The sequence below is a fragment of the Mastigoproctus giganteus genome, chromosome 6, assembly GCF_048544385.1.
Source record: "Mastigoproctus giganteus isolate SK-2022 chromosome 6, ASM4854438v1, whole genome shotgun sequence".
Classification (NCBI taxonomy): Eukaryota; Metazoa; Arthropoda; class Arachnida; order Uropygi; family Thelyphonidae; genus Mastigoproctus; species Mastigoproctus giganteus.
The window spans coordinates 218,472,104-218,499,041 of record NC_143580.1 but is presented as its reverse complement, the minus strand read 5'-3'; the positions used below and the strand labels follow the sequence as shown (position 1 = coordinate 218,499,041).

The window sequence follows — 26,938 nt, the reverse complement described above, 5'->3', positions numbered from 1 at the left end:
GCATTCCAATAAATAAACAAGTACAGTATAATTTTTACTGTATATTTAAATAAATGTACAGTATAATTTTATGCTTCCTTACTGTTACATGCATGTATCACATTGTCCTGACACCTGGTATTGCCATATTAACCAATGGTGTGACAGTGGTTAAGAGTAATTATTTTTCTTATGGAATGAAGCCCTAGGGAGAAAACAATTTGCCAAATATTTTGGGAGAGAGAGAGTTGTGGTTGTTAAGGATAGTATCAATATGTTATAGAACATTTGTAAAGATAATTACTGTGTAATGTTCTTTTATAGTGACTTGACAATTTTGACAGCCTCTCCTATGAGTTATTCCATGTTTTTCAGCCTGTAACGTGCAGATTAACCCATGAACACACACTTAAAGAGACAATACAGTTGATTCTAGTTGTACATGACCACATGTGGGACTAGTATATCATCACAAACCCTAAAGTAATGTTTCTTTATCGATTCAAACTTTTATATCTTTTCCTTTTGGCTCCTACAAGCTAAGATTACCTGCACCATTGGATATGTCACTGATGGCCTGGTACCCTGAGCTCGTAGGAGCCAAAAGAAAAAGAGACGAGTGTGACCACAAGCTTGCCAATACTAATGCAAATTTAGCACACTGTTACCAGGGTAGTCAATATACCAAGGAACTTCCAACTAACTAGTTTATTCTTTCATTGAGAACAAGTAAGAAAATTTGTATGGTATAAACTCCTTGCACCTTTTACTATTTAGTTATAGTAGCCTGAAGTTTTGTTCACAGGCTGTTTAGACAAAATTTTATAATTTTTTAAAATTATAAAAATTTTATTTTTTAGTTGAGAAACACTGATTTTATAAATCAGTGTTTCTCAACCAGTGCTCCACAAGTACTCATCACTTGTGATTTTGTGCTAAAGAATAAATTTTTACATATTTTATTTACAAGTTCAGCTTATCCTGCTATAACATGCCATCTTACAATGTGCATTTTGAGTTGCATGCATGTTTATTTGCAATCCTGTCTGCCATTACACATAAGAAAAAAAATTATGCATGTGAAACCCACATGCCACCAAGTTGCATTCTTTCTCACTAGTGTCATTTCAGTTTATAGTTATGTGACTGAATGTTGATTATATATGATTGAAATAAATATAATCCATATAATTGAATAATGTAAAAGGAAATTTTGGTGAAAATGGTTTCTGACATGGATTCGAACATCAAAAAAAGCTGCAAGTTCAAAAGACAGTCAGATGACCGATGAGATGAAACAGATTTATTTTAGAAGAGAGAAGAGAAAAAGAAAGCAAGCTAGGCGACCTACTTTACATTTATTCTTTAAAAGGTGCTCACCCAATACAAAAATATTTCTCTCTTTTCCTCCAGTTGAAAAATTAGCCATATAAAATGGAACTACAGGCACTCCCTTGCTTAAGTAATACTTGACTTATGGAAATTCGACTTTATGTAAGTTTTTGCTGGCCGGTGCAAACTTAAAAAAATCGTGTAAATGTATTTTGGACCCCGTAGGAATAAATGGAGGTATTGTGGAAATGTATTTTGAACCCACTAACACATTGTTTTTTTTTGTAATTCGTTCCAAGACCTTGGAAGCTGAACTTTTTGCTATATAACTAAGTTATTTATCTCTCTGAAAGGTCATTTTTATAATGGAAATTGCACTACAGTTTCATCGTTGTTATCATACATTCCATTATAAGAATTAATTTTGAATGCCTTTGTGATATTTTCTAAAACACATTCCTGGAGATCACTACCATAATTAATAAAAACAATTAGCACTTTACGGTTTATTGGGCTTTTCTGTTAGCACAATCTATTATACACAGGTAGTAAAGTCGATCTTATTGCATTTGCGATAATACCGATAACTGTAATTCTGTGGACTTTTATGTTACGGTATTATGGTGAAATGAATTCCCTTTCACTGAAATCTTTGATTGTATAAAAAACATATATAATTAAATTTTCAGAATCTTCTCTTGATTCCTATTTACTTATTATAATGGTGCAGGAAAAGGGACCAATGGAAGGTGCAAGTACTGGCAGTATTAGGAAACAAAACAAAATTGATTTAGAAATGAAGATGATTAATTAAGAATTACGAAGAAGGACAAAGTTGAAAGTTGAAGTTGATTTATTGCACGGAATTGGGTCTTGCTGCTTCAACAGTGAATACTATTTTAAGGGACAATGTGCATATAAAAGAACATGTTAAAGGATCAACGCATTTAAGATCAACAGTGATCACAAAACAGCATTCAGGTGCTATATCGAAAATGGAAAAGCTATTAATAATATGGATGGAATATCAGATTCAGAAGCGAGTGCCCCTGAATCTAATGGCCATTCAAGTAAAAGTAAGAAGTATTTATGAAGATATTAAAGATAAGTATGGTGAACCCACGCCAAGTTTGTGGTAAGCAACGAGTGGTTTAATAGGTTCAAGCATTGCGCTGGTTTCCAAAACATTAAAGTATGTGGTCAAGTCGCCAGTGCCGATTCTGCAGCTGCAGAGAAATTTTGTGATGAATTGGGGAAAAAAACCCTTATAAATCTCCACAGCCCTCAACTTTTGTAGCTGCATGCTTATCAGCTTAACAGCAAAGAGTTGATTCTGGCAACGATGCTCGAAAGGTAAAACTTGCTGACGTTATGCCCGTCTCCTATCTATTTTTGTAATTTTTCCTGCGCATGAGATAAAAGAATTGAATAAATAATTCTATTTACATGTTTGTTGAACATTTCTTTTTTGCTTCAATCAAATTCAGCACACATAGTTGTGAGTGCTGCATAAGCAGCATTTAGGGAAATTCTGACTTGCATAGAGTTCTGCGGAACGCAACCCTTACATAAGTTGGGGAGTGGCTGTATTGTGTATTTTATTTTATTTTTTTGTTTTCAATAATTTTTTAATAATTTTTTTTCAATTAAGTTTTTCAGTAAATTTTTTATTTTAATAATAACTCCCTGTGAAGTCCCTGGGGACTCGCCTCTGGTGAGTATGGATTTGGCACACTCAGGGGTCCCCAAGCCAGATATCATCATTCTTCTCTTCTTGGTGATCTACTTCTCGCTCGCTCTCTCTCTCTCTCTCTCTCTCTCTCTCTCTCTCTCTCTCTCTCTCTCTCTCTCTCTCTCTCTCTCTCTCTCTCTCTCTCTCTCTCTCTTTCCTGGTGAAGCAAAAGCCTCAGGCTTCCTTACACCATATGACTAATATTAATAATAATAATAATCGCATTGTGTATTGATAAAAGTAAGTATTGAGAATTCATAGCTTTTATGGAACCTAACCCTGAGAGCTGTATCGAAAATTTCTACTACACACCACTTTTGTCAGAATATGTTGTGCAGTACAGTAGGATGAGTTTTGTTTGTTTTTTTTGTAAATATGAGTGAGATCATATATTCTGAGATCAGAATGGTTCATATTCTGGACCATTTCTGTGCCAATGTAATATATATGTACATACTTGTTCTGGTGCTCCACCTATATTAGGAATAATTTGTGGTGCTCCATGCTTTGTTAAAGGTTGAGAAACATTTATAGCTAACATTTAATTTAATTTTGTTTACCTTTTAAATTATAAGTATTATAAATAGCACTGAGTAATAACAGTTCCAATAAATAATGTGATAATAAGCAATTGCTGACCAAATTAATAATAGTGATAAAAGATGAATAATTGTATTTTCCAAATGATACGTTTTTCCTTGTGAAGTGGAAATGTGTTATTGGTATCATGTTAATTACAAATTTGCTAAAATGGTAAATATGCATTTGATTCTGGGTGGGATGAGAAAAGAAATTCAACAGTAATGTAGAGAAATATCCTCATTGTTGAATTCCTAAACACAAAACATTGGGAACAAATCGAGTAGCACAAACTGTGCTTTTGGATTTGCCTCCTTCCATAGTTCGGTTGTATTGAGAACACCCTAAAAATCTGCACTGTACTCCTATAATGTGCAATAGGTGCAGGTAATTACAAGAAGACTGGCTATCTCAATGCCTTCGGTTTTGCCTTTGGGCATATGAATAGAAGGGTTTTTCACCTGTTTGTAAGGTGCCATATTCAAAATGCAGAATCCTTAAAATCTACAACATGCATATATGGGTGGAGGAGATTTGATCTTTCGTATGAGGTGTGTGATTCCAGCAAAGCTTCTCCATCATATGTGACGTGAGTAACAAGTAACCATGTCATTGTTTCTTCTTACTTGACTACCCAAAGTGCAAGGCTCTTTCACCTTAGGAAGTCAATGTTTTTTAAGCTCCACTATAATTATGGCATTTTAATTTGGTGACATTATATTAATTTTTACTATGGACATAAAATGTTCCAACTCTGTCTAACAGTACAACTGTGTGAATACATTTATTTTTATTTATTAAAAATGCAATTATGTAGTGCACTTGGTTTGTGTTTCATCAGACTCCAACTCAATTTAGTGATGCTTAAAGAATTGAGATGCTGTGTATTCTTGACAATGTATAGGGAAAGCAGACCTGTTACTTAGCTACATTGCTCACCAGATCTAAATCCTATTGACTTGTCTGTGGGGATGGGGGAGGGCTGCTATTTGTATAGAATGTTGGAGGAACATAGAAAATGTCTCTGACAAGGTTTATGCTATTCCCAGTGATTTTAAGTGAGTTTAATAGTTTTTATTACGTAGTTGCGAAGCACATGTTCAGGCAGGCAGAAAAAAATGTGAATATTTGTTGTGATTTATAAATAAATAGAAATTATACTTTTTAAAGTCCAAATGTCATAAGAAATGCAGATAATGACTGTTTCTAATATTAACACTTTACTGCATGATGGATTTGTATCATATTTACTGCATATCCCTCTTTGGGAGTGTACTATACCAATGTTCAGAATCTGAACACTGAAATTAAGATTTGTTATAACTAGACATTGGATGGTATGTGCTGAAAAACAGGCAATTTGTTATGCAATTGCACTTTTTTGTTTACATTTATTTATATTTATTACCATTTATCAGAATTAATATGAATTACAAAAAATATTTTGTATTCAGCATTTGAAAGTAATAAAACTGTTAATGAAAAGTTTTAGAATAAGGATCATTTTAGAACTCACTCATGTTACAATAATAACTTTTGTTACAGTAAACAGCAATACATATATATTTCAGTGTGATCTATTGTAAATCTGTAAATCCATTAAATCATCCACAATTATTTTTTAATTAAAATTAAATGCAGAGAATGACCTCTCTATATCAGTGGAAATGATTGAGTTAAATTTAAAAATATTGAGCCCTCGAAGCCTCTACTTGAAATGGATGTCCTTCTTCATTTCCGTTAACAAAATCACATGAAATTCTTTTTTAATTCTTTTTGAGTTCTTTTTTTAAAACATTATCAAATTTGTTCTTATTTTCTCTCCTATTTATCCAGGGATGGTTGAAATTTCTCACTGAACTTTCTCTACCTCTTCAATTGTACTGCTTGAAGAAAATCCCAATACTTCAAATTCGATTATATAATTAATGAGTCTCAATGAAAGGCGATTTTTTCTGATGAAAGAATTGGTAAGAAGTGAAGGTTTATTTTTTGGACATTGCAGCTATTCTCACTGCAGCATCTGCCCTATCCAAGTTGACAACAACATTTTTTAATAGACTAAATATATTTTGCATAAACAATGCTGCATATAACCATGTTCCCCCACCTTGTGGGAAGGGCAGGTTACATATTTCTGCAAATAGCTTGCATGTAAGGGCATTTACAAAGATCTTTTTGATACAAGAAATGAACTTTATAATTTTAATTTAAATACGAGATAAACTACACTGCACTCCATGTAAGTTTTAAAGGCAAGACGTGATCAAGTTGGAAAGAAAAGTTAATAGAAAATATTCCAGTGACTCAACCATTTAGAACTAATTTTGATGATGTTTTGCAATCCTTATTGACATTGTTTTCAAGTCTAGAGAAAGAAAAAAAAAGAAAATAAGGTGATTGAAAATATGATTATATAAAACATTACACTATTTTGAAATTAAAGAAATTCTTTGAAATATGAAGATAAATTACAATTTATGAATTAAAGAAATTAAATGAATTAAAAAAACACTAGTTACAAGGAACAGTCATCACTAGTTAACCGTACATCTAACACTTAATTTTTTATCCACATATATCTTTTCAAAGTACATAGTTCATGTTTGTTGTCCTTTGGTTACTTCAGATCACAACACATTGGTCTCTTTTCTGATGGAGCCTCTGACCATTAGTTATTCTTGGCCTAATATTGTTTAGCATCACAATGTTGCAAAATTGGAATGATTTCTATTTCTCTTTTCCTTGGTTGCATTACTGTTTTAAATCTCCTACTGATATTTGTTCAAGGTTGTGTCACTGAATTATTCTTATAGGGATGAAAATCCTTTATTCTGCATTCCATCATAAACTCTCATCCTTTATGAAGAAAAAAGTGGCTTTTCCTTCGAATTTCACAAGAATCATTTATATATGAAGTGAATACTTCATATATAAGTGAAATTTTGAAGACTGTGCAAGTCTTTTTTTGTCTGATTACTTTATTATGAGGAGGTCTTGAGTGTCAGATCAAATTTTTTGGGTGGAATTTACCAATTATAATGCATTAGTCTTTATTATTTTAAAATCTGTTGGTATATAGTGTATTAACACACTGTCTAAATAGTTAATAATAAATTTAAATTTTTTAGAAAATAATTTTTTTTCTAAAAAAGTTCCTGTAAACTCGGCTCAACCGAGTTTACACAAATTTTTACATTAAAATTTTTGTTGCTGTCCACACAGAAAACATTTTCTTCAGAGATGGAAGCTTTATAGGAATTTTAAAAAAAATAATGTTATTAATTATATTATGCATTTGTACACAAAATTGTTTTTTATTAATAGGGCACAATGGTCAAAGAAGATACAGTTATCGTGAAAGTGCTGTTTTTTGCTAAAGCAAGACAACTTATTGGAAAAGCTGAAGTTCAGATGTCACTAATTGCAAAACCAATAACCACAAAGCTATTGAAAGAAACATTAGTAAATTCCTATCAAGAGTTACAAGGTTTGCAAAATAACATAATGCTAGCTCTTAATGCAGAATGTATGAATGATGATAAGAAGAAACTACATATAAGGAATGGTGATGAGGTTGCAGTAATACCCCATTAATGGAAATAACAAACCACATAATATCAGTAATCTAGCAAGAAATTTGATTCTTCATATATATGTGACTGTTGAAGTGCATGTTAATACCACTATGCTCATACTGATGTAGGTGATCATTTTCAAAAAAAAAAAATCCGTTGAAGTAGTTAACTTTGACTACAATGTTATTTATCTAATGTTGTGTCAGCAAGTAACATATATAAAGAACTTTATTTTTAATAACTAGTTTTTATAATGAAATCTGGCCAAGAACTTCCATGTGAACATTTTGCGTTTCAGAAAGCATATGCACTTGCTACGCTATATGATTGGTTTCATAAGATATGATATATTTCTGTACTACACTCTATTTGTAATATAGCAGAAGTAGTAATTAGAAGGTAGCTGCATCTTACAAATGCACACCGAGGGTCCTGAGCTGGATATATCATCATTCTTCTTTTTCTTGGTGATTCCCTTCTGCTTCAGACTCGTGTTTTCTCTCTCTCTCTCTCTCTATATATATATATATGTATATATATATATATATATATATATATATATCAGGGTAGCACAGAATTTTTTTTTTTTTTGGCTGGTGCAGAAAAAGCGTCAGGCTTCCTTGCAACATATAGCTAATAATAATAATGTCTTTGCAATACATCATTTTAAAAAGACTTTTCATCCAGGTGCCAAAGAACTTTTATGCAGTGTAGACATAATAGTATATGACACAGTGATTTATTTATCATTTTTCAAACCCAAGTAATTATCCATATAAAACACAAGTATATATTAATTTTTCTAATGTTCAGTTTTACTATTTAACCTTCATAAAAAAAAATTTTAACCGAAATCATATTTGAGTTTGTCAGGCAATTTAGATTCATTTTATGTTAAAGAATATGCTGTCTGCATTAGTGCTGCTGTGAACTGACATAAATGTGTCACACAGCTTAGTTCTCAGAAAAACTGAATCATAGATGCTGTGTCTCATGCTGATCAATGCGTTAAAATAGTTTACCTTTTAACATTCTCTTTAATTCAAACTAAGTGTTACATTGCCTTTTGGGCCCAGCTGATGCTGGCTCACTGATTGACAATGCTATAGTTATCAACCAGCATTTTTTTTTTAATTTATGAGAAATAAATAACATCTCAATCTGGATTACAGTTATATAAAACATTGACATGGTCAAGTTTAGTGATAAATTTATTAATATACATAGGGTGCCTGATAAGTAATTCTCTAATTTTATTTTAATATAATTCCTGAAACAAAAGAGATAAAAATAACAACAGCACTGCCAATAGTGTGAAACTTACTAATTGCCATTTTGTTGTTTTTCAGGTAAAGAATGGCTAACTGCTTAAACATCCAGGTGCAGATTGCAGCCCAAAGGTGTTTGCAAGCTGTGTATAGAAGATATAGTATTGGACTTGAAAACGTTAGCAGTTGTTGCACAAAATCAATGAGCATGGGTTTGGTCAAAGGTGAGAAGAAATGTGGGAAGTCTTTGACATTGTGGATAGAAGAAAATATTGCAGCTATTCAAATTACGTTCACCTGCAGTTCAAGAAAATACATATGCTGTAGTAGAATGAGAAATTAAGAGGAATTTCATTACCGAAGATGCAAATGCTATGTCCAAGAAACGTTTGCGAAAGACTGATTGATGCATGGAATTTGATGGACAGCTTGCCAAGGAAGGAGAATTACCCTAATCTGTTTGTCAATATTCTCTGATGATTCAGTGCAGTGGACCATGTTGGAGGATTCATTTGCCACAACTTGCATTAATGGGCAGATGACCTGCAGTCATTTCTTTCGTTTTGCACATTCATTCCTTGGTCACTCACTAAATGACCCAGGAATGACTGCACAAAACTTTCAGTCCAGACTAAAGGTCACTTCTTGTTTTGCTGCAACACATTATTGATTCATATCTGTTACAGCATATGTGAATGGTGAATGCCACTCACAGATGCTCACAGATGTCATTTGGCTATGGGAAAGGGGGAGGGAAGGATTGGCTGTCCTGGGCTTGGACATCATGTTATGGGGGTGGTCCAGACCATGTTTCAGGCTAGTTTCAGAAATTGGATGAAAAGGCAGGTTCAGTAATACTGTTTACTCTTGTGTGAACAATTATTTTAAAGAATGGTTTAGCTTTGGAATTGCTTTTCTATAAACAACTAATTTTTGTATTTTGACTAATTTCTTTGCTTCAAATCAATTTGTTTAATCAGCTTCTACACTTCCTTTGCTTATTCTGTTTATTTCCATGTCTAATCTTCCATTTTCATTAAAGATTCTTTCTAGATATGTAATACTACTAACTTTTATTAAATTTATTGACATAAAATTACTAACTTTTAAAATTATAGTCTTTTTTTTTTTTTTTTTTTTTTTTTTTTTTTGTTATAATTTTTTTAGTCTTCACTCCAAACTTTCATAACTTTTTTTTGTATGTGTGTAACTAATTTTCATGCCAAAATGTCTATAATCTGTTTAATTTATTAATATTCTTAAAGATTTTGCAACTACTATTTAACAGGACAAAATGGTTTGCTATATTTAACCATTTTTTTTTTTTCCCCTAACCTATGATTTTATGAAGTTCCTGAAGCCATCACAAGGAATGCTTCAAGCAAAAACAGTCAAAATGTTGAACCAAGTAGAGAAGGTGAAATGCATTAAAAGCTTTTTGAAAAATGTAATTTTTTTTTTGTATCTTCTTTAGTTTACTCATGTTTTTAAAGTCCTCAATTCTTTTTTAATAATCCTGTATTGTAGACTTTTTGAAAGTCATATTGAGTCATTTTACTTCAGTCTGAATTTTAATATAGTACGTTAATATTTTAAGTAATAATGTAATATTTTCTAAATTAATTTATAAAATATTTTTTAAATTTAACAGAATATTTCTTATCTATAAATGGTTAATATCAGAGTTAATAAAAATACCATAGCACCTGGATGTCATGACTCAGAGTAGAAATGCTGCAGGCAGTTGTCTTGTGATTAGCCTTATTGTTTGTAAAAGAGGTCACTCAGACCTCTTTTCACAAGCAATATGAAAGAAAGAGGTTTTTCAGAGGCCACCCTTTCAGTTAATAGTAGGGCCAATAGCTCTTATATGTTTTAAGTGTAGAGAACGACAATCAGAAATCATAATAATTAGCACATTAATGGGAGTCATTGAAAAAGCGTGATGTTGTTGACCAGATTACTACTGGTATTCTGGTATAATGACTCAAATGTCTAATGATATGTGATGAAATTTACTCCTAACCTAGGTTCCTGATTTGAACTGACTGTTTTGATTCAACAGGAGATAGACTTATTATGGGATTCAGTTGTGAAAAAAACAGAATATATTTTGTAATAAAGATTGGGACAACAGTCAAGGGCTTAACTAACCAAGTCCGAAGGGTAATAATGGAATTTTGATAGTAACTGTTAGTTGATATTTGTTACTTTGATAATTAGTTGATATTTTTGTTTTATTGTTATTGCAAGTTGCTGCAATGGATGAAGGGATGGTTGAGTGGGGGATGGCAGAGAGTGGTAATAAATGGACATTGCTCTGCGTGGACTAATGTTATTAGTGGAGTCCACTAGGCTTCAGTGCTGGGCCCATTGTTATTTTGTGTATTTTATCAGTGATATCGATAAAGGTATATCAGGCTTAATGTCCAAGTTTGCAAATCATACAGAGGTTGGCAGAGTAGTTAATGACACTAAAGACAGTATGCTACTGCAACAGGATCTAGAAAAGTGACAAATGGGCCTGGAGTACTGGGGTCCATAGTTTTACAAATAGACGCACGTTAAATTTATGGATATCCCATCTCCACCGTGAAATCAGGAACGCTGACTGCAACAAGTCCAGACTGTTACAACATCTACAAGGTAAGGTCTCGCCTATTGTATTTACAAACCTTATACATACCATCTGCCATCGGGCTAGTCAGACCTCGGATACCTACCGTTTACGCCAACAGCGCAAGTTCATAAACTTGAGCATAGAAACTAACTCCTTAAAGACGAACACTCGTTCAGACGACACGACTTCTTTCGTCTTGAATCTAAGTAACAAACAACTGTCCAACGAGCAGCTGAGTGTTTTATCAAATGGTATGAAATTCGCCGTTATACCATCGAAACCTCCCATCACACAGCTCACTATGGGTATAGAAGCCAGTATTACCAACCTTCCCGAAGAAACTGCCAACGAGATCCGATTCAAGACTGCCGCAGTCCTCCGCAACACTCGAAAAACGTGCTCAAACCTCAACCACCGCCAACGTGCCGCCCTGTCATCTATAAGAAAAGACAACTCCATCGTTGTACTTCCTGCGGATAAAGGGCGCCGGACTGTTGTGCTGGACCGATCAGCCTACCGAGAGAAAGCCTTGGCCCTATTACTCGATCCTAACGTATATGAACCTCTACCTGATCCTCCCGTTAAAGTCTTGAAACGTCTGGAAGCAAATGTTAATAAACTTGTCCACGCATGGCTTAAAGATAAGAAGATCCCGACCGCGACTCACCATCTTCTGCGTGCTACTGGCTGCCAACTACCGCAATTCTACGGATTACCAAAGATCCATAAACCGGGTATTCCTCTCAGACCTATAGTGTCTTGCTGCAGTGCCCCAACGTATGAACTGTCCAAACACATCGCGAGCCTCCTCTCGCCTCTTATAGGTAATACATCTCACACCGTTAAAAACAGCAGTGAATTCATTAACACCATTAAGGACATTTCAATCCCTGATAACTTTGTCATGGCATCATTTGACGTGGTTTCTTTATTCACCTCGATTCCCGTCCAACAGGCCGTGCACTGCGCCAGAAGGCTCCTTGAGAGCGACTTAAGCCTCCAATCCAGGACGTCACTATCCACTGATGACATCTGTACCGCCCTCAACCTATGCCTCTCTAGCAGCATCTTCACCTTTGAAGACTCACTCTACAAACAAGTACATGGCACTGCTATGGGTGCCCCTGTCAGTTCCGTAGTAGCTAACATCGCCATGGAAGATCTGGAGAAGCAGATACACCAGAACCCACCTACACCTATTACAACGTGGTGTAGATATGTCGACGATATTTTTACCATAATACCACGTGGTTCTGAAACCGTACTACTAGAATACCTCAACTCTCTATCCAATTTCATCAAGTTTGCCGTAGAATCAGAGGTGGACGGTTCGCTCCCGTTTCTGGACGTGCTAGTGCATCGCGTAGGCCCACATCTAGAGACCTCAGTATACCGCAAACCCATGTGGTGCGGTCAATTCACCAACTACGGGTCCGGCCACGCTCCAAGCCATCTCAATAGCACTGCCCGCACCCTGTTCTCCAGGGCCTGGAGCCATTCCAGCACCGACACAATTAGATGTAACGAGATCTCCCGTGTGAAGGCGGACCTAACCAGATGCGGTTATCCATCCCATGTACTAAACAGATGCTTGTTACAGGCACAAGAACTTACTTCCAACCCAAGACCTCCGAAGCAAGTCGGCATATCATCCGCCTACATTCCGTACTATCCAGGAGTGTCAGGACTTTCTCGAAGATCCTGAGAAGTTACAACATCAAATGTGTACAATTACCAGGTAGGAACCTACGTTCACTTGTCTCCAGTGTGAAGACCCCTGTCACACCTGTCTTACGCAGCAATGTAGTGTACCGTATCACCTGTAGGGCCTGTAACAGTTGCTACGTAGGTGAGACATCGAGACGTCTCCAGGATCGCCTCACGGAACACGACAGAGCAATCCGGCTTGCCGAAACTGACCAGTCCGCGCTTGCAGAACATTTTTGGGCTACCAACCACGATCTTGACCCCAAGCGCGACTTTGAGATAGTGGACCACGCGCGACACTTTCGCCACCGCCTATGGCTAGAGTCACTAAACATAATGAACAACCCTAAGGCATTAAATCGCCAGAAAGGCATGCGTATACATCCAATCCTGGAGACAACCGTTTTATTGATGGATGATCACTGGCGCAAGGCAGCACACGTCCGTGCTACAACAATGACGAATGAGTAACGTGCCACACTTTGCTTGTAATGTATTCAAATTTGTCAGTTGACGAAGGGACACGAGTTCCGAAAGCTACTGAAATATTTTATTTTATTTTATTTTATACTGGGTATACTTTAAATAAATATCTATTTGTTAGGATCTAGAAAAGTTAGGCAGACGGGCTGAGAAGTGGAAACTGAAATCTAACATTGACAAATGCAGAGTACTGTATATAGGTAGCAGTAACCCAAGAGAAAAGTACCAACTGTGTGGTACCACACTCAGGAAGATGGGGAATGAAAAGACCTGGGGGTAATTGTGTAGTCAGATATGAAGTTCTCCGAGCAGTGCAGACGGGCTGCCAGAGCAGGTCATGAAGTTTTGTCAATGATATATAGGAATTTTGCAAGCAGAGACAAGGAGGTGATTACCTCTTTGTATAAGGCAATGGTCAGGCCACGCCTTGAGTATTGCGTAACAGATCTGGAGGCCTCATTTTAGGAAGAATGTAGAGTTGCTAGAATGAGTACAGAGAAGGGCAACAAGATTGGTGAGAGGAACAAGGGGTGCGCTTGAAGAAAGGCTTAAGTTCTGCAAGTTGCAGCATCTGGAGACTAGGCACCTGCGAGGTGACCTGATTGAGGTGTATAAGGCTTTGAATGGTTTGAACAGGCTTAATGTCAACGGGATACTTGGTCAGACTAAGAACCTGAGGGGGCACAGATTCAAATTTAGGAAAGACGGTTGTAGAATAGATGTGTGGAAGTTTGCCTTTAGCCAACATGTAGTTGATTGCTGGAACAGACTTCAATCTGTTGTTGTGGAAGTTAGCATCATATGCCTCTGCTAATTAGAATTAGCAGAGGCATACAATGCAAGAAAGCAAGCTTATGCAGCATCAGCCAAAAAAAAACAACAAAAATCCCGCTCCCATTTCACCCCTCCGTTCGTTCCAAAATACCTGTCCAGCTCAGCCTTAAATTTATTTAGGCTGTCAACTTCCACAACAAAAGATGGAAGTCTGTTCCACCAATCAACTACCCGCTGGCTAAAGGCAAACTTCCGCACATGTATCCTACAACTGTCTTTCCTCAATTTGAATTTATGCCATCTCAGATGATTATTCTGAGCAAGAGGAAAGATTCCATCAGCATTGAGCATGCTCAAATCATTCAAGGCCTTATACACCTCAATAGGATCACCTCGCAGGTGCCTAGTCTCCAGACACTATAATCTGCAAAACAAGCTTTTCTTCGTAAGAGCAACCCTTTGTTCCATTCACTAATCTTGTTGCCCTTCTCTGTACTTGTTCCAACAGCTCTACATCTTCTTAAAATGAGGCCTCCAGACCTGTATACAGTACTGAAGGTGTGGCCTGACCATTGCCTTATACAAGGGGATAATCACCTCCTTATCCTTTCTAGAAAAATTCCTGTATATCATTGACAAAACATCATGAGCTACTCTTGCAGACCATATGAACTGCTCAGAAAACTATATATCTGCCTGCACAATTATCCCCAGGTCCTTTTCATTCTCTACCACTGCCAGTGTAATACCACGTAGTTGAAACGTTACTCTGGTGTTACTGCTTCCCATATGTAGTACTTTATATTTGTCAATGTTAAACTTCATTTGCCACTTCTTAGCCCATCTGCTCAACTTTTCTAGATCCTGTTGCAGCAGCAGCGTGCTGTCATTAGTCTCCTTAACAACCCTGCCAATCTTCGTTATCATCTACAAACTTTGGCGTTAAGCTTGATATACCATCATCAATATCATTTTATAAATACAGAAAACAACAATGGACTCAACACTGAACCCTGAGGGACTCCATTAATAACATTAGTCCACGAAGAGCAGTGTCCATTGATTACCACTCTCTGCCTTCTTCCACTCAACCATCCCTTTATCCATAGTAGCAATTTACCAAGTTGATAGCTGAAATAAATTGAAGGCTGAACGAGACAAACATTGGGAGTGACTAGATGGGCGAAATGGGAAGGTTTTTTTTTTTCCCCCTTTGGCTGATGCTGTATAAGCTTGCTTTTTTGCAGCATATGCCTCAACTAATGCTAACTAATGTTATTGGCATATTTGCTAACATGAAAGTTATTATTGTCATGAGCAATTGGAACCATGCAGCGATTACACAATAACAAAAGCCAATGTGTATATCTTCATTGTAGGCTCTTGTATATTTGTGCATTGTGCTCTGGGTTTTTGCAAGTGGGGCTTTTCTTCCTGATTCAAGCCTTAGCAGTGTTCGTGATCATTGAGATTATGCAAAAAAAAAAAAAAAAAAAAAAAAAAAATATATATATATATAGTGGATTCTGGTTATTTATGCCATCGGTTAATCTGGGCAGCCCGTTTATTTTGGACAAATCTTAAAGAACAGAACCCAATCGAGAAAATAGCCAGGGTTTACTTCGCTTAATTGGGACAGCATGCCATTTAATCGGGGCAGGAGACCGCGGCACTCGAGATTATTCTACGATTGTCTCTGACCATACCATGTGGTTCGGTCGGATTTCTGGAGGTCACAACTATAAAACAATTAGCAGTCTCCTGTTTATTGGGCTTTCTGTCAGTGCTTCAATCATATAAAAAATTAATTTTCAGAATCTGCTCTTCATTCCTATTTTTTTAAGCTTTGTAACTTGTTACTCCGTTCTCACTTGCGCATATTGTGTTACTTGCAATTTGTATATGCTGTGTTCTTTGTTATTGATTGCTTATCTTTTTTACTGTTTTAAATTTTAACCCCCACCCACAAATGTCAGTGAATAGAAATGTCAACTAGTTAGTATGTACATATTACAGTATGTATTAATTAAGCTATGTGCATAAGCGTAAATTTATTTTTATTTTGCTAACCTGTGGAGAAAATATTCTTCCTATTTTCACGTATCATTTAATTTTTTAATTGGTAACGTAATAAAGTGTAAAATTGTACTTAATACAGTATATCTTTACTTTTATATCCGGTGGATAATATTCCTCCTATTTTTGCTAATTAGAATCGCTGTTTAATAGAATTAAACTTCAATTCACAAACATGATCACAATGACCAGCGCTTACTACACATTGTATAGTGATCGGTATTTTACTCATCATAACGTTATTTGATCTTACAGAAAATCAATCGTAAAGCTGTATTTTTAACTATTTACTTGAAACTCCGCATAATTGGGGCAGCCGTTTAAATCTGGCCAAAATGCACTATTCCCGACGTGTTCCAAATAACTGGAATCGACTGTATATGTAAGACAGACACTTTCAGAAAAAGGGACTCTTGCAAAAACCAAATTTATATGACAAGGTGCCTCAAGCAGTGCTGAGCAGCCAACTGCATCAGTCCTAACCCCGAATATGTGCACGTAGTCAATAGCCTTGAAAACTTACAGTAATTAATTTAAAAAATATACTCTTTCACCACATGAGTTGTTTAATGAAATGTATTCATCTCAATACTTAATATAAGATATTTTTAACTGTTTTGGGCTTTGACTAAAGCCCACCTTCAGGCCTAAAAAGGGCTAGTGAGGATGGCTGAGATATAGGAACCTTAATTCACCTTCAGTAATCTTTTTTTCTTTTTTTTTTTTAGGTGTGAACATGGGTTTTAGTTAATGCCCAAAACTGCCAAAAACATCTTGTATCGAAATGATTTCACTTCATTAAACAACTTATACAAACTTATATGGTAAAAGTGTATTTATTCAATTAATTTTTAATGCAGTTTTTGGTTATAGTTGTGGGTACCAATAACATTAAATCCACACAAACTGAGGACCTGGTTGAAAAATTTATGATTATCTGAAAAATGTTTCAATGAGGAAAAATGTAATTGTGTAATAATGCAATCATACCCAAGAATGATAGAGAGGGATTGTGTTGCTATCCTTGTCAGTTAACTTTAGGCTTGAAATTTGACAAGACTTTAGGGGTGGGGAGGTATCAGTATTGCCCACTGTAATTGTCAGAAAGAATTTATTTTGCAGAGATGCCACGTTTGAAATAAGGTCTCTGTAATAAGGTCTCTGAATTCACTGAAGGGCTCAGGAAAAATGCTAGCTGCCCTGAACCACTAAAAACATGCAAATAGGTAATTTGATTGGTAATTGCTAAAATTTTCAGAGACTCTAAAGTTGTGGAGCTCTGGAGTAACAGTGCCACTGCACCATTGTCTCATCTTTTAATTAGCAGATTAGCCAAAACCTGCTATTTAAAAAAAAAATTTAAAAGGTGCTCTGCTGTCAATATTGAGGCTGCTACATTAACTAAGTTTTTAAATCCTGCCAGCTGCAAAAAAAAAAAAGAAAAAAAGAGTACAGTACAGTTCTCTAATCCCATGTAATTTATCAATAATTGTGGCTGTTGAAGTGGGCAGGCAAGTAGTGTGACCTGTCGACTTTAATGTTACATGGTGATCTATCTACTATGATATACAAGGTGTGTCAATGAATTTCCCTGGATTGGTGCTGTTATGTTCAATGAATTTGAAAATAAACGGAAGTTGTATATTGTAGTTCAAACTTCCTTAAAAAAATGGTGGTAGTCCAGTAGGCTGACAGGTTATAAGTAACAACCAGTTTCATTAGTAGCATTAATGTTCCATGTCACAATTTGCAACGGAACAATGAATGAACATCAAATTCTGCTTTAAACTGGGAAAATCTGCAACAGAAAGGGATGAAATGTTAAAATCTTTATGGTAATTAAATGTTAATTTGTACAGTGTGTTGAATGGTAGAAGCAGTTCTAAGACAGTGATGTTCACACCTCTCAAAATGAGGACAGAGTTGCAAAAATTTGAGAAATTGTGACAAAAGATCATTGTTCCCTCAGAACGATAGCTGATGAATTGGAGAAGATTTGTTAAATTCTGTAGTAAGAGGGAAAAGGAAGGTGCAAAATTTGTACTGCACAGCCTTGCAGATGAGCAGAAGCAACTAATCCTCACGTGAAGACTTCAGACTGGTCAAGACAATCCTAATTTCCTCAACTGTTGTCACTGGAGATGAGTGTTGAGTGTTTTAGTAAGACTCAGAGATGAAACATCAGAGCATGCTGTAGGCTTAAAAATCATGAGCAAGATATAAAATTAAAAAAGTTGTTTTTACAGAGGTCAAGATGATGCTGAACATGTTTTTTGATAATTCACAAAGAATTTTATACCTAAAGAGTCAATGTTGCATTCTATATACAGGTGCTTCAAAGAATTAGTGTATTTTCTTGTGAGGCTGCAATTTCAAGGGAAAAGCAGCTGGTTCTTATAAAATGACAATGCCTCTTACACACTTGTGTTACATGTGTATAAGACCTGTTGCACTCTTGTGAAGACATGCCTGATGAAACATGACATTGTACAGATCAACCATCTACCCTACTCTTCTGATCTAGTGCCAGCAGACTTCTTTCTCAAGGTGAAAACAGCCCTCAAAGCAAAGAGATTTCAGGATGTTCAGTACAAAGAAAAGTGTAACTGTCGAACTGAACATCATCTCCTTTGACGCCTTTGCTGGCTCTTTTCAGAAACTTAGAATGGTGTAATAAGTGCATTCAATCAGGTGATTAATTTGAATAAAAATTAAAAACATTTTTAGCTCCTGTGCTTGTTCTTTTTATGGCACCAGTCCGAGAACTTTATTGCCACACCTCATATGTATACACATTTACCCCATAATGAAATTTGAGTAATAAGTATATAGGAATAATCTTTCTGCAACTTGAAGATCCCTTAAGGGATCGTGACCCAAAGATTGTACTATGTGGGTAATTTTTATAATTAATGAACCAAATTTCATTGCATTTTCTTATTTAAATTTATTCAGTTGTGATTAAATCATTCTGTGTGATCAAAGGAAATGAGAAATTGTAGAAGTAAAAAAATAGTTTGCAAGTCTGCAAATTTTTAGAACAATTTTGAAAGCGTTTCCAGCTTTAATGTTGCATGAGTATAAAATTTCTTAATTTGAATTTTTCTGCATCTAATGTGAGCAATCACCAATAAGATGCCATAGAATAGAGGTTTGACTCTGTCAATTGGAAATGTTGCTAGAAAGTTTAGAAAAGTAAAGGTAATTTCTAGACCTGTAAAGGCTCTGGCAGTGTTAAACTGTCATTGCAAATCTATTGATTCAGTGAACTATGAAGTCAAGGTCTTGGTGATAATTGTATGGCATTTGTCATAATTTCAAAATCTGTACTAATCAAAATAAGACCATTGAAAAATCAGTTTGTTTAGAGCATGCAAACAGCAAACCCTTGAAGAGCTGTAAATACATTTTCACCATGAATTGTATTTGAACTTGGAGACAAGAATGATCAAGAATCTTTCCTAAAGAATAGGTGAACTGATTACAGAATCTGGAAATGAACTAGATTTTAATGGAAAATCTTGTGCTGCCATGTTTTTACCATATCTGTAGAGTTTTTTTTTCATTAAGCAACTATGGGAACCTTCTCTGTTAGCACAGTGGATATAATCATCTTTCCACACCAGGTGGAAAGCTGGCAATAATGCAAGGAATATTTTTTTTTCTATGGGTGTTTTTCACAATGTGGCTGACTTGGTCTCAGGCGAGGGTGGCATGTTTTTATAACTTTTTACAAGAACACCTTTCACGTACAAAAAAATTTATGCAGTTGGAGAAACTTAGATTCACATGGCCACAGAAAGTTTTCACAGCTGACTATTCTGGTTATGAGAGGAATAATAAAGATCACAGAATACAGTTCTTAAAGAGCAACAATCCAGAGAGAGAAAAATAATGAAACCAATATAAAATGTATAAAATTACGATAAAACTCGATTGGAAAGATCGTGCTAAAAGTACTCCAACAATAACACCTTTCTGAAAGATCACCTGTCTTCCCCATTAGTGGAACAACTAAGAAACCCCAAGAAAGCATATAATGTGATTGTACTATGTGACAACTTATATTTGCATACTTTATGTTTATTTATTGCCACTGATTCCACAAAGTTTCACACTTTTTAGCCAATGAGTATAGATTCTGTATATCTTGCAGAGAAGGGCAACCAGGCTGGTAAAGGGAGAAAAATGGTGCTCTTGCCTAGAAAGACAGTTATGCAAGTTACAGCATCTCAAAACTAAGCACTTGCAGGGAGATCTGATTGAGGCATTTAAAGCTTTGAATGGATTGAGTAAGATGAACGTTAACGGCATTCTTCAACTTGCTGAGAGCACACACGAGTAGTCATATATTCGAGTTGAAGGATGGATGTGTGGAAGTTTGCCTTCAGCTAGCAAGTGGTTCATTGTTGGAACAGGCTTCCATCTGTTGTAAAAGTGGATGGGTTGAATAAATTCAAAGAACTGGACAAATTCTTGAAAGACAGGTGAACTAATTTTTTTTTTTTTTTTTTTTTTGTTATTTTGGCTGATACTATATTGAGGGCTTTGTGTCAGACTTTAACTTTATACAAATAATGCACATGTCATAGAAATGTATTTCTTTAGTAGTTTACACTGGGATCTTTCCTAAAGAAAATTAGCTTGGGCTATAAGCACATTTCCAGTAGACCAAGGAAAGGTCAAATGACTTTTTAATGGTGAATATCAAAAACATTTATTACAAAATGATTTTGTAGTTAACGTCTGATGCTAAAGCCTCAATACATGCTTGCTTTCTTGCATTATTTACCATTACCACTACTACTTCCACTACTTTGCTTGTTGTCTGAGCCATTGTAGCACAGTGATTATAATCACTGTCCTCCCCACACCGAATGGAAAAATGCAGGGGTTCAAATCTCGTGAGTGGTGGCGAGGGACGTTTATGGGCATTGTTTTTCAGTCCGTGGCTGAGGTAGTTGGTTGATAATTCACAAAGGTGTAATTCTCATGTACTTGAATAGAGAATACATGCAAAGCACATATACACATGGGCAGATAAATTAGTTATCAGATGGCCCTAATATGACACTGGTTTCCTCCCCCCACTTTGCATGTTGCATTGTTTAGATCAAAATTTCACGTACTGCTGTTGTGGAGAGTCCATCAAAATGTTACGTTCAGTAAGTTGTAAACATTGGGAGAACTTGATAGTAATACAGAAGGCAGACACATAAAAGAAAGAATGTACCAAAGCATATATAACAGCAGCAGAGCAGCACCCTTCTATTTCCAAAGTGAAAAAATCTCATAAAAGAACTTGGTTATAAAATTAAGATAATTTTCGAAAAGTAATTTGTCTTGTAGTTTAGGAATTTTATTATGGAGTACAACCAACATGCCACAAGCAAATAGAAATGTGAAAAGGAAAAAAATGATATTACCAAAGTCTTACGTATTTTGGGGGAAAAAAAAAAAAAACAACTTTGTATAAAATATGTAAGGTGTAACGATGGCAACCAATGGTAGTGAAGAACGAAAAAGACCTGGGGATAATTGTATACTCAGACAAGTTTTCTAAACAGTGTAGACAGGCTGCCAGAGCAGGTGGGGAGATATTGTCAGTCAGTGATATACAGAAATTTTGCTGGCAGGGATAAGCAGGTGATTATAAGATCCTGGTCAAAAAAATGTAATAAAATGGGATTGCCGATTAATAAGAACACATATTCACAATTTACTTTTTGCAGACAATCAGGTGGTGATAGCACAAGACTTAGAAGATGCAAAGTATGCATGTTGTCAATTGTTTGAGGAATATAAACAATGTCTAAAAATCAATTTTAGCAGGACTGAACTGTCTTCAGGGCCAGGACACATTCTAAATATTGCAGGTTTTAAAATCAAACAAGTTGATAAATTCAAATATTTGGGATCAATCTTACAAAGTGATGGATCATCCCAAGCAGAGATCAATAAGAATTACAGACGGCAGAAAGGCTATCGGCATGTTAAACTCTGTTTTGTGGAGCAAAAATATCCTACATAAAACAAAAACTTATATTTCAAGCGATTGTATAAAGTCTTCTATTGTATGGAGCAGAAACCTGGACATTGAATAGGCGAGTGGAAAACATTGCTCTCGACAGAAATGGATTTTTGGAGACGCTCAGCAGGAACTTCTAGAAGAGACAAAAAACGGAATGAAGACAAGGGAAAAAATGGAAGTGAAAAAGACATTGACACCATCAGAGAAAAGTGTCTAACATGGTATGGACATGTAAAACGGATGCAAGAAAACAGATATCCAGATGCTATCCTGGAACGGATACCTCCGGGAAGAAGGAGAAGAGGAAGATCTAGGAGGACATGGATGGATGGAGTACGGGAGTGCATGACAGCCCGAGGCTTAACTGACCAAGACACCTTGAACCGCACTTTATGGCGGGAAAAAAATTCCTAACAAGAAATAACTTGTACGCTGAGGAAACCCATTGTAAATGGAAACACTCCTCTTGAAGAAGAAGAAATTTTATGTAATAAACTCTAACTGTTAGTATTGCCAGTAGAATGAACCACAGATCTCTAAGATTTAAGTTTGCTTCTGTGTATGTTTGGCGTTTATTTTAATTGGCTTTATACTCTAGGTGAATATAAAGCAATGAAAAATGGCTGTGATTTGGTTATCAGACTAATCTCAGGACACGAGCCACAGTTGTACATGGTAACCCGATAAGGATTACAATTTCTGAGATACTAATACTGGTGTTGACTTAAGTCACTTAAATCTTTCGTATTGTCCATTTTCGCACTAATTGCCATTGCTCAGATACAGCATCCCTACTTATATCGCATCGTATGAAGATGTTTTTGACGGCATGCTCCACTTCATGAAAAGGGTATGTGTCCGTAATAAAATAGTTACCCAGTGTAAGTGATTGCATGTAGAGTTATTATTATTTCTTACAGTGAAAATTCTTTAATTATGTGTTTATTTTGAGTGCACTTAATCGAAAGTGCTACCTCTCAATTAGTAGGGTAACTAAGGTGGGGCACTTGCCCTGGGTGTCAAATTTGGGAGACTCCTTTTTATGGTTAAAAAAGGCAAAAATTATAAAAGAACAGTTTTCTAGGGGCTGCCGCCCCTTGAAAACTGTTCAACAGAGTCGCCAAGGGGTGTAGCCCTCGGCCAGCTATTCTTGTAATGGTTCCTGTCTCCTGAAACTGCTTCCATACTGCCGAAACGAAACTGCCTGGCAAATTAAGCTAATGTGCCACCTGCAACTGTCCAGCTTCAAGTCGTCCAACAGCCCCCTATCTCAAACAATTATGTAAAGGATGATGACTCGCCATCCTGAGTACTGTAGATGTGGCTGTCCCAGCGAGTATGCCAAAAAACGCAAATGAATGGTGTAGTCGCAACCTGTTTTTTCAGACACGAAAAATTTGCATAATGTGCGGCTCTGTTAGGTGGCAGATTGATTTCTATTGAACACTTGGAAATTGTATGCCAGGATGCCGATTATGTCTAATAGTAGCCTTCGACAACAGTTCACAATAAAATGTTCATGAAAAACATTTTGTTCCATTAATTTTGTTGAGTAGTGTATGGCCCAATGCATCCTAAGTTGCTGATTGTCTTAGAGTTCTATTACTACTAGTACTACAACGACAAGTAACATTTCAAGCAAAGGCGATTCTTGTGGTCGGATCTGTGGACCCATCTTACCAGGTGTCAACGGTGCAGACTGTTGTGTTACATGTGTGTTTTATGTATACGTGTTTTGCACATTATGCCCCTTGATACAAGTGGAGGAATATTTGAATGCCACAGGATGCCTGACAATTTTTTTCTGATGTATCCTTTTATGGGTGTGGTGTACCCATCTGGAAATGGGTTCTTACAATAGAGTAATGCACCGTGTCACAAAGCCAGAATTGTGAAAAAATGGTTTAAGAAATATGAACTGAATTCAGTCACTATATTTCAATGCAATTGAGAATTAGTGGGATGAAGTAGAACGAACTGTTTGGAGTAGATATATGCAATAATCAAATTTGCAACTCGGGAACCGTTGCGTTAACATGGAGTAGCTTCCTTCCCTGTTACACGCTTTTTTACACTTCATTGAATCCATGCTGCAACGAATCCATTGTCCAAGGGTAGGTTTACTCAATATAGAAGATCTTCAGGGTATAAAATAGATTAATATAAAAAGCTTAATACTCTCTCTCTCTAAGTTTGTTAAATGCACTAAGAAATCCATATAGATGCTCAGGTATAAACTTGTTAGAGATTGAAAGACCTGATTGACCCTATATTATATATTTTTAAAATTTAAATATTGAAAGTATATACCGGTATGTACCATAATCTGCGTAGGCTAGTTTCATAGGTGGAGTTAGGGAAAAAAATACAATGGAACAGAAAAATTCAGTTATCTGAAAAGTAAATTAAATTACAAGAAAATATTTTATAAATTATTATAAAAAAGAAAAAAAAAAAAAAAAAAAAGAAAAACTTGTGTTACCAACTAACATTTTCAACCAGATCGAATTTTTTCTCAAATTGCAAAATAATTATGCTTGTGAGCCACTACTGACACCTGAATTTATGTTGCTAGAGGCTTCTCAGCTTGTACTTTTGTATACAGTCAGTCCTCGTATAGCACGATAGTTGTGTTCCTAGAAACCCTCGTGCAATATAAATAACAGGCCCTATGGGAAAAATAGGGTTAGGTGCCGACCACCCAAGATTGAACACACATTTGTAACGAAAACATTACCAAACACAATAAATAATCGTAATAAAATACGTATTTTATTACGACTATTAGGTAATAGAATATTGCTACTGCTTTTGCTTCTATCGTAAGCAAACTTGTTTTTGTTTGATTTTCTATCGAAACAGATGACAGCCGTTCCATCTCTTCCAATTCTTTGTGTCTTGATCTAATGGCTTTTGATTAATTACACTTTGAGTTGTTTCTGCAATGAAAGTTGTTTTTATTTTCTCTGCATTCTTTGTAATTCTCGGCGTTGCCTCATTTAGGCCTGTAGCACGTGCAATATCACATGGTCTTTCATTTCGCTCAAATCGTTTCACAATTTCATATTTTTTTTCTATCGACAGAGGCGGACTGGTCATAAGCCTTACCGGGGAAACCGCGGTGGGCCAGAGGCAGGTGTGATTTTGGCCATAAACCATAGTATGAGGCCACTGTAAATTTTCCCGGGTAAGAATTTTTGATCCGCCTCTGTTTATCGATATTGCTTTTCTTTTTCTCTCTGAATCTGCAGTGTCTTCACCAGGACGCTTCCTTTTCACACCTTTTAAGTATTTTGCTCATTTTTAGGGCAATTACAAAACGAGGAGGCACGCTTAATACACATAAACAAAGCTGCGCGCGTGTAGCAATTGAATAAACAACACCGTAAAGGCAGAGATACACTATTAACACCACACATTTTACTAAAGCACATTTCTAGTGGTCACTACCATAAAACAATAAAAACAATTTCCAGTTGCGTTTCTGCTAGTGGAATCTGTTATAAACTGGTAGTAAACTCGATCTAATTGCATTTGCGATTATACTGATAGCTGGAATTGTGTTGGTTTTTACGTTATTATGGTGCGATGTGTTTCCCCTTCACTGATATAAAACATAAATACATTTTCAGAATCTTCTCTTCATTCCTATCGTGTTGCGTTCAGTTGGGGTGATTTCGCGTTCGACTGCCATTTCTTGTAACACAAAGGCGAATCGTGCATAAGCGAATTCGATTCGTGTTATATAAGATATCGTTCCCCTATTTATAAATCGTGTATGATCGAATTCGTGTAGTGTAAACACGTGTTATACGAGGACTGACTGTAAAAGTAAAGTGCAGCCATTATCAACCCACTGCAGGATGAAAGCCTCCTCAACAATTCATGCTGAGGGAAATGGACCATAATCTGCCACGCTGGTCCAGTACGGGTTGGCAGATTGACCGCAGTCAAGGGCTTGAACCCCGGTCTACTCAAAGAGCGTGTGCTACTGCACTCCCGCTCCTGCCCCCTCGGCTACGGAGGCCGGTGGACTGACTGTACATTTGTATTTGTCTTATACTCCACATCCCTACTTTCTGAAGAGGTGTGGATAATAAGAGTGAAAGAATGAAGGGGATATATTTCTGCTGACACCTTACTCAGCCAGTCATGCTCACCACTAGTGCCCTTCTGATTTTAAGAGCCCAGCCAATCCTTAAATTTTTTTGAAAAAGAAATTTGCATTATTTTGATGAATTGTCTAGAGGGCGTCTAGTTCGCGGAGCAAAGAGCACGCAGAATATAAATTAGTGAGCTATGTGCTGTTGTGCCTCGCAGTAGTTCAGAATTTATTTGGCTTATGATCTGGAAATAGTGAAGTTTTAGTGCGTTGTTTAAATTTTTTGTGCTGCTTCTGAAATTGGCGATTCTTGTAGAATTGTGAGTAATGTATCAATGCACTCCATGCCTTTTAGAAACGAGAGATAACCTGCCTGATATTGAGGAACTTGATGAAAATCTGAACAGATTACTCTCTAATTTGCAGGAATTTAGCATTTTGTGAGGCATGCTATCTATTTCTTCTTAGAAAGTTTTTTTTTTTATTATTATTATTTAAATTGGTATTAGTTTATAGTTTATTAATTCTTACAGTTGCCGTAGATAGTTGTGGCTAAACTTGTTTGTTAATGAAGTAAGTTGTCTGTTTTGGAGAGTTAGAATGGGTACCAGTTTTTTTTTTTTTTGCAAAGAAAGGGTGTTGTTGGTGTTATAGTACGTTCTGTGTTTTGTCGTACT

The 26,938-nt window shown here is 35.9% G+C and overlaps 2 protein-coding genes across 6 annotated transcripts in view; both read left to right on the top strand.

Annotated features, from left to right (window-relative positions):
* The window catches only part of LOC150084988 (uncharacterized), a 121,236-nt gene that overhangs the window by 9,482 nt on the left and 84,816 nt on the right, over nt 1-26,938 (top strand). For 2 of the 5 annotated variants that reach the window (XM_090375685.1, XM_090375688.1), the window contains exon 3: nt 9,820-9,915. The exons of 1 other annotated variant lie outside the window; for it this stretch is intronic. The gene's annotated coding sequence lies outside the window, so the exon portion shown is untranslated. Of the gene's footprint in view, nt 1-9,819; nt 9,916-26,493; nt 26,707-26,938 lie in introns of those variants that run through there. 2 more of the 5 variants (XM_090375689.1, XM_090375686.1) reach the window with 2 other exon arrangements.
* On the top strand, nt 6,956-7,224 carry LOC150084989 (molybdopterin synthase sulfur carrier subunit-like). Its single transcript, XM_090376424.1, has one exon. The coding sequence runs from the start codon at nt 6,956-6,958 to the stop codon at nt 7,217-7,219; it is 264 nt and encodes an 87-aa protein (XP_090232550.1). The 3' UTR covers nt 7,220-7,224.

What these genes read in the sequence shown, in the direction of transcription:
- LOC150084989 (XM_090376424.1), top strand. Translation starts at nt 6,956, where the DNA reads ATGGTCAAAGAAGATACAGTTATCGTGAAAGTGCTGTTTTTTGCTAAA.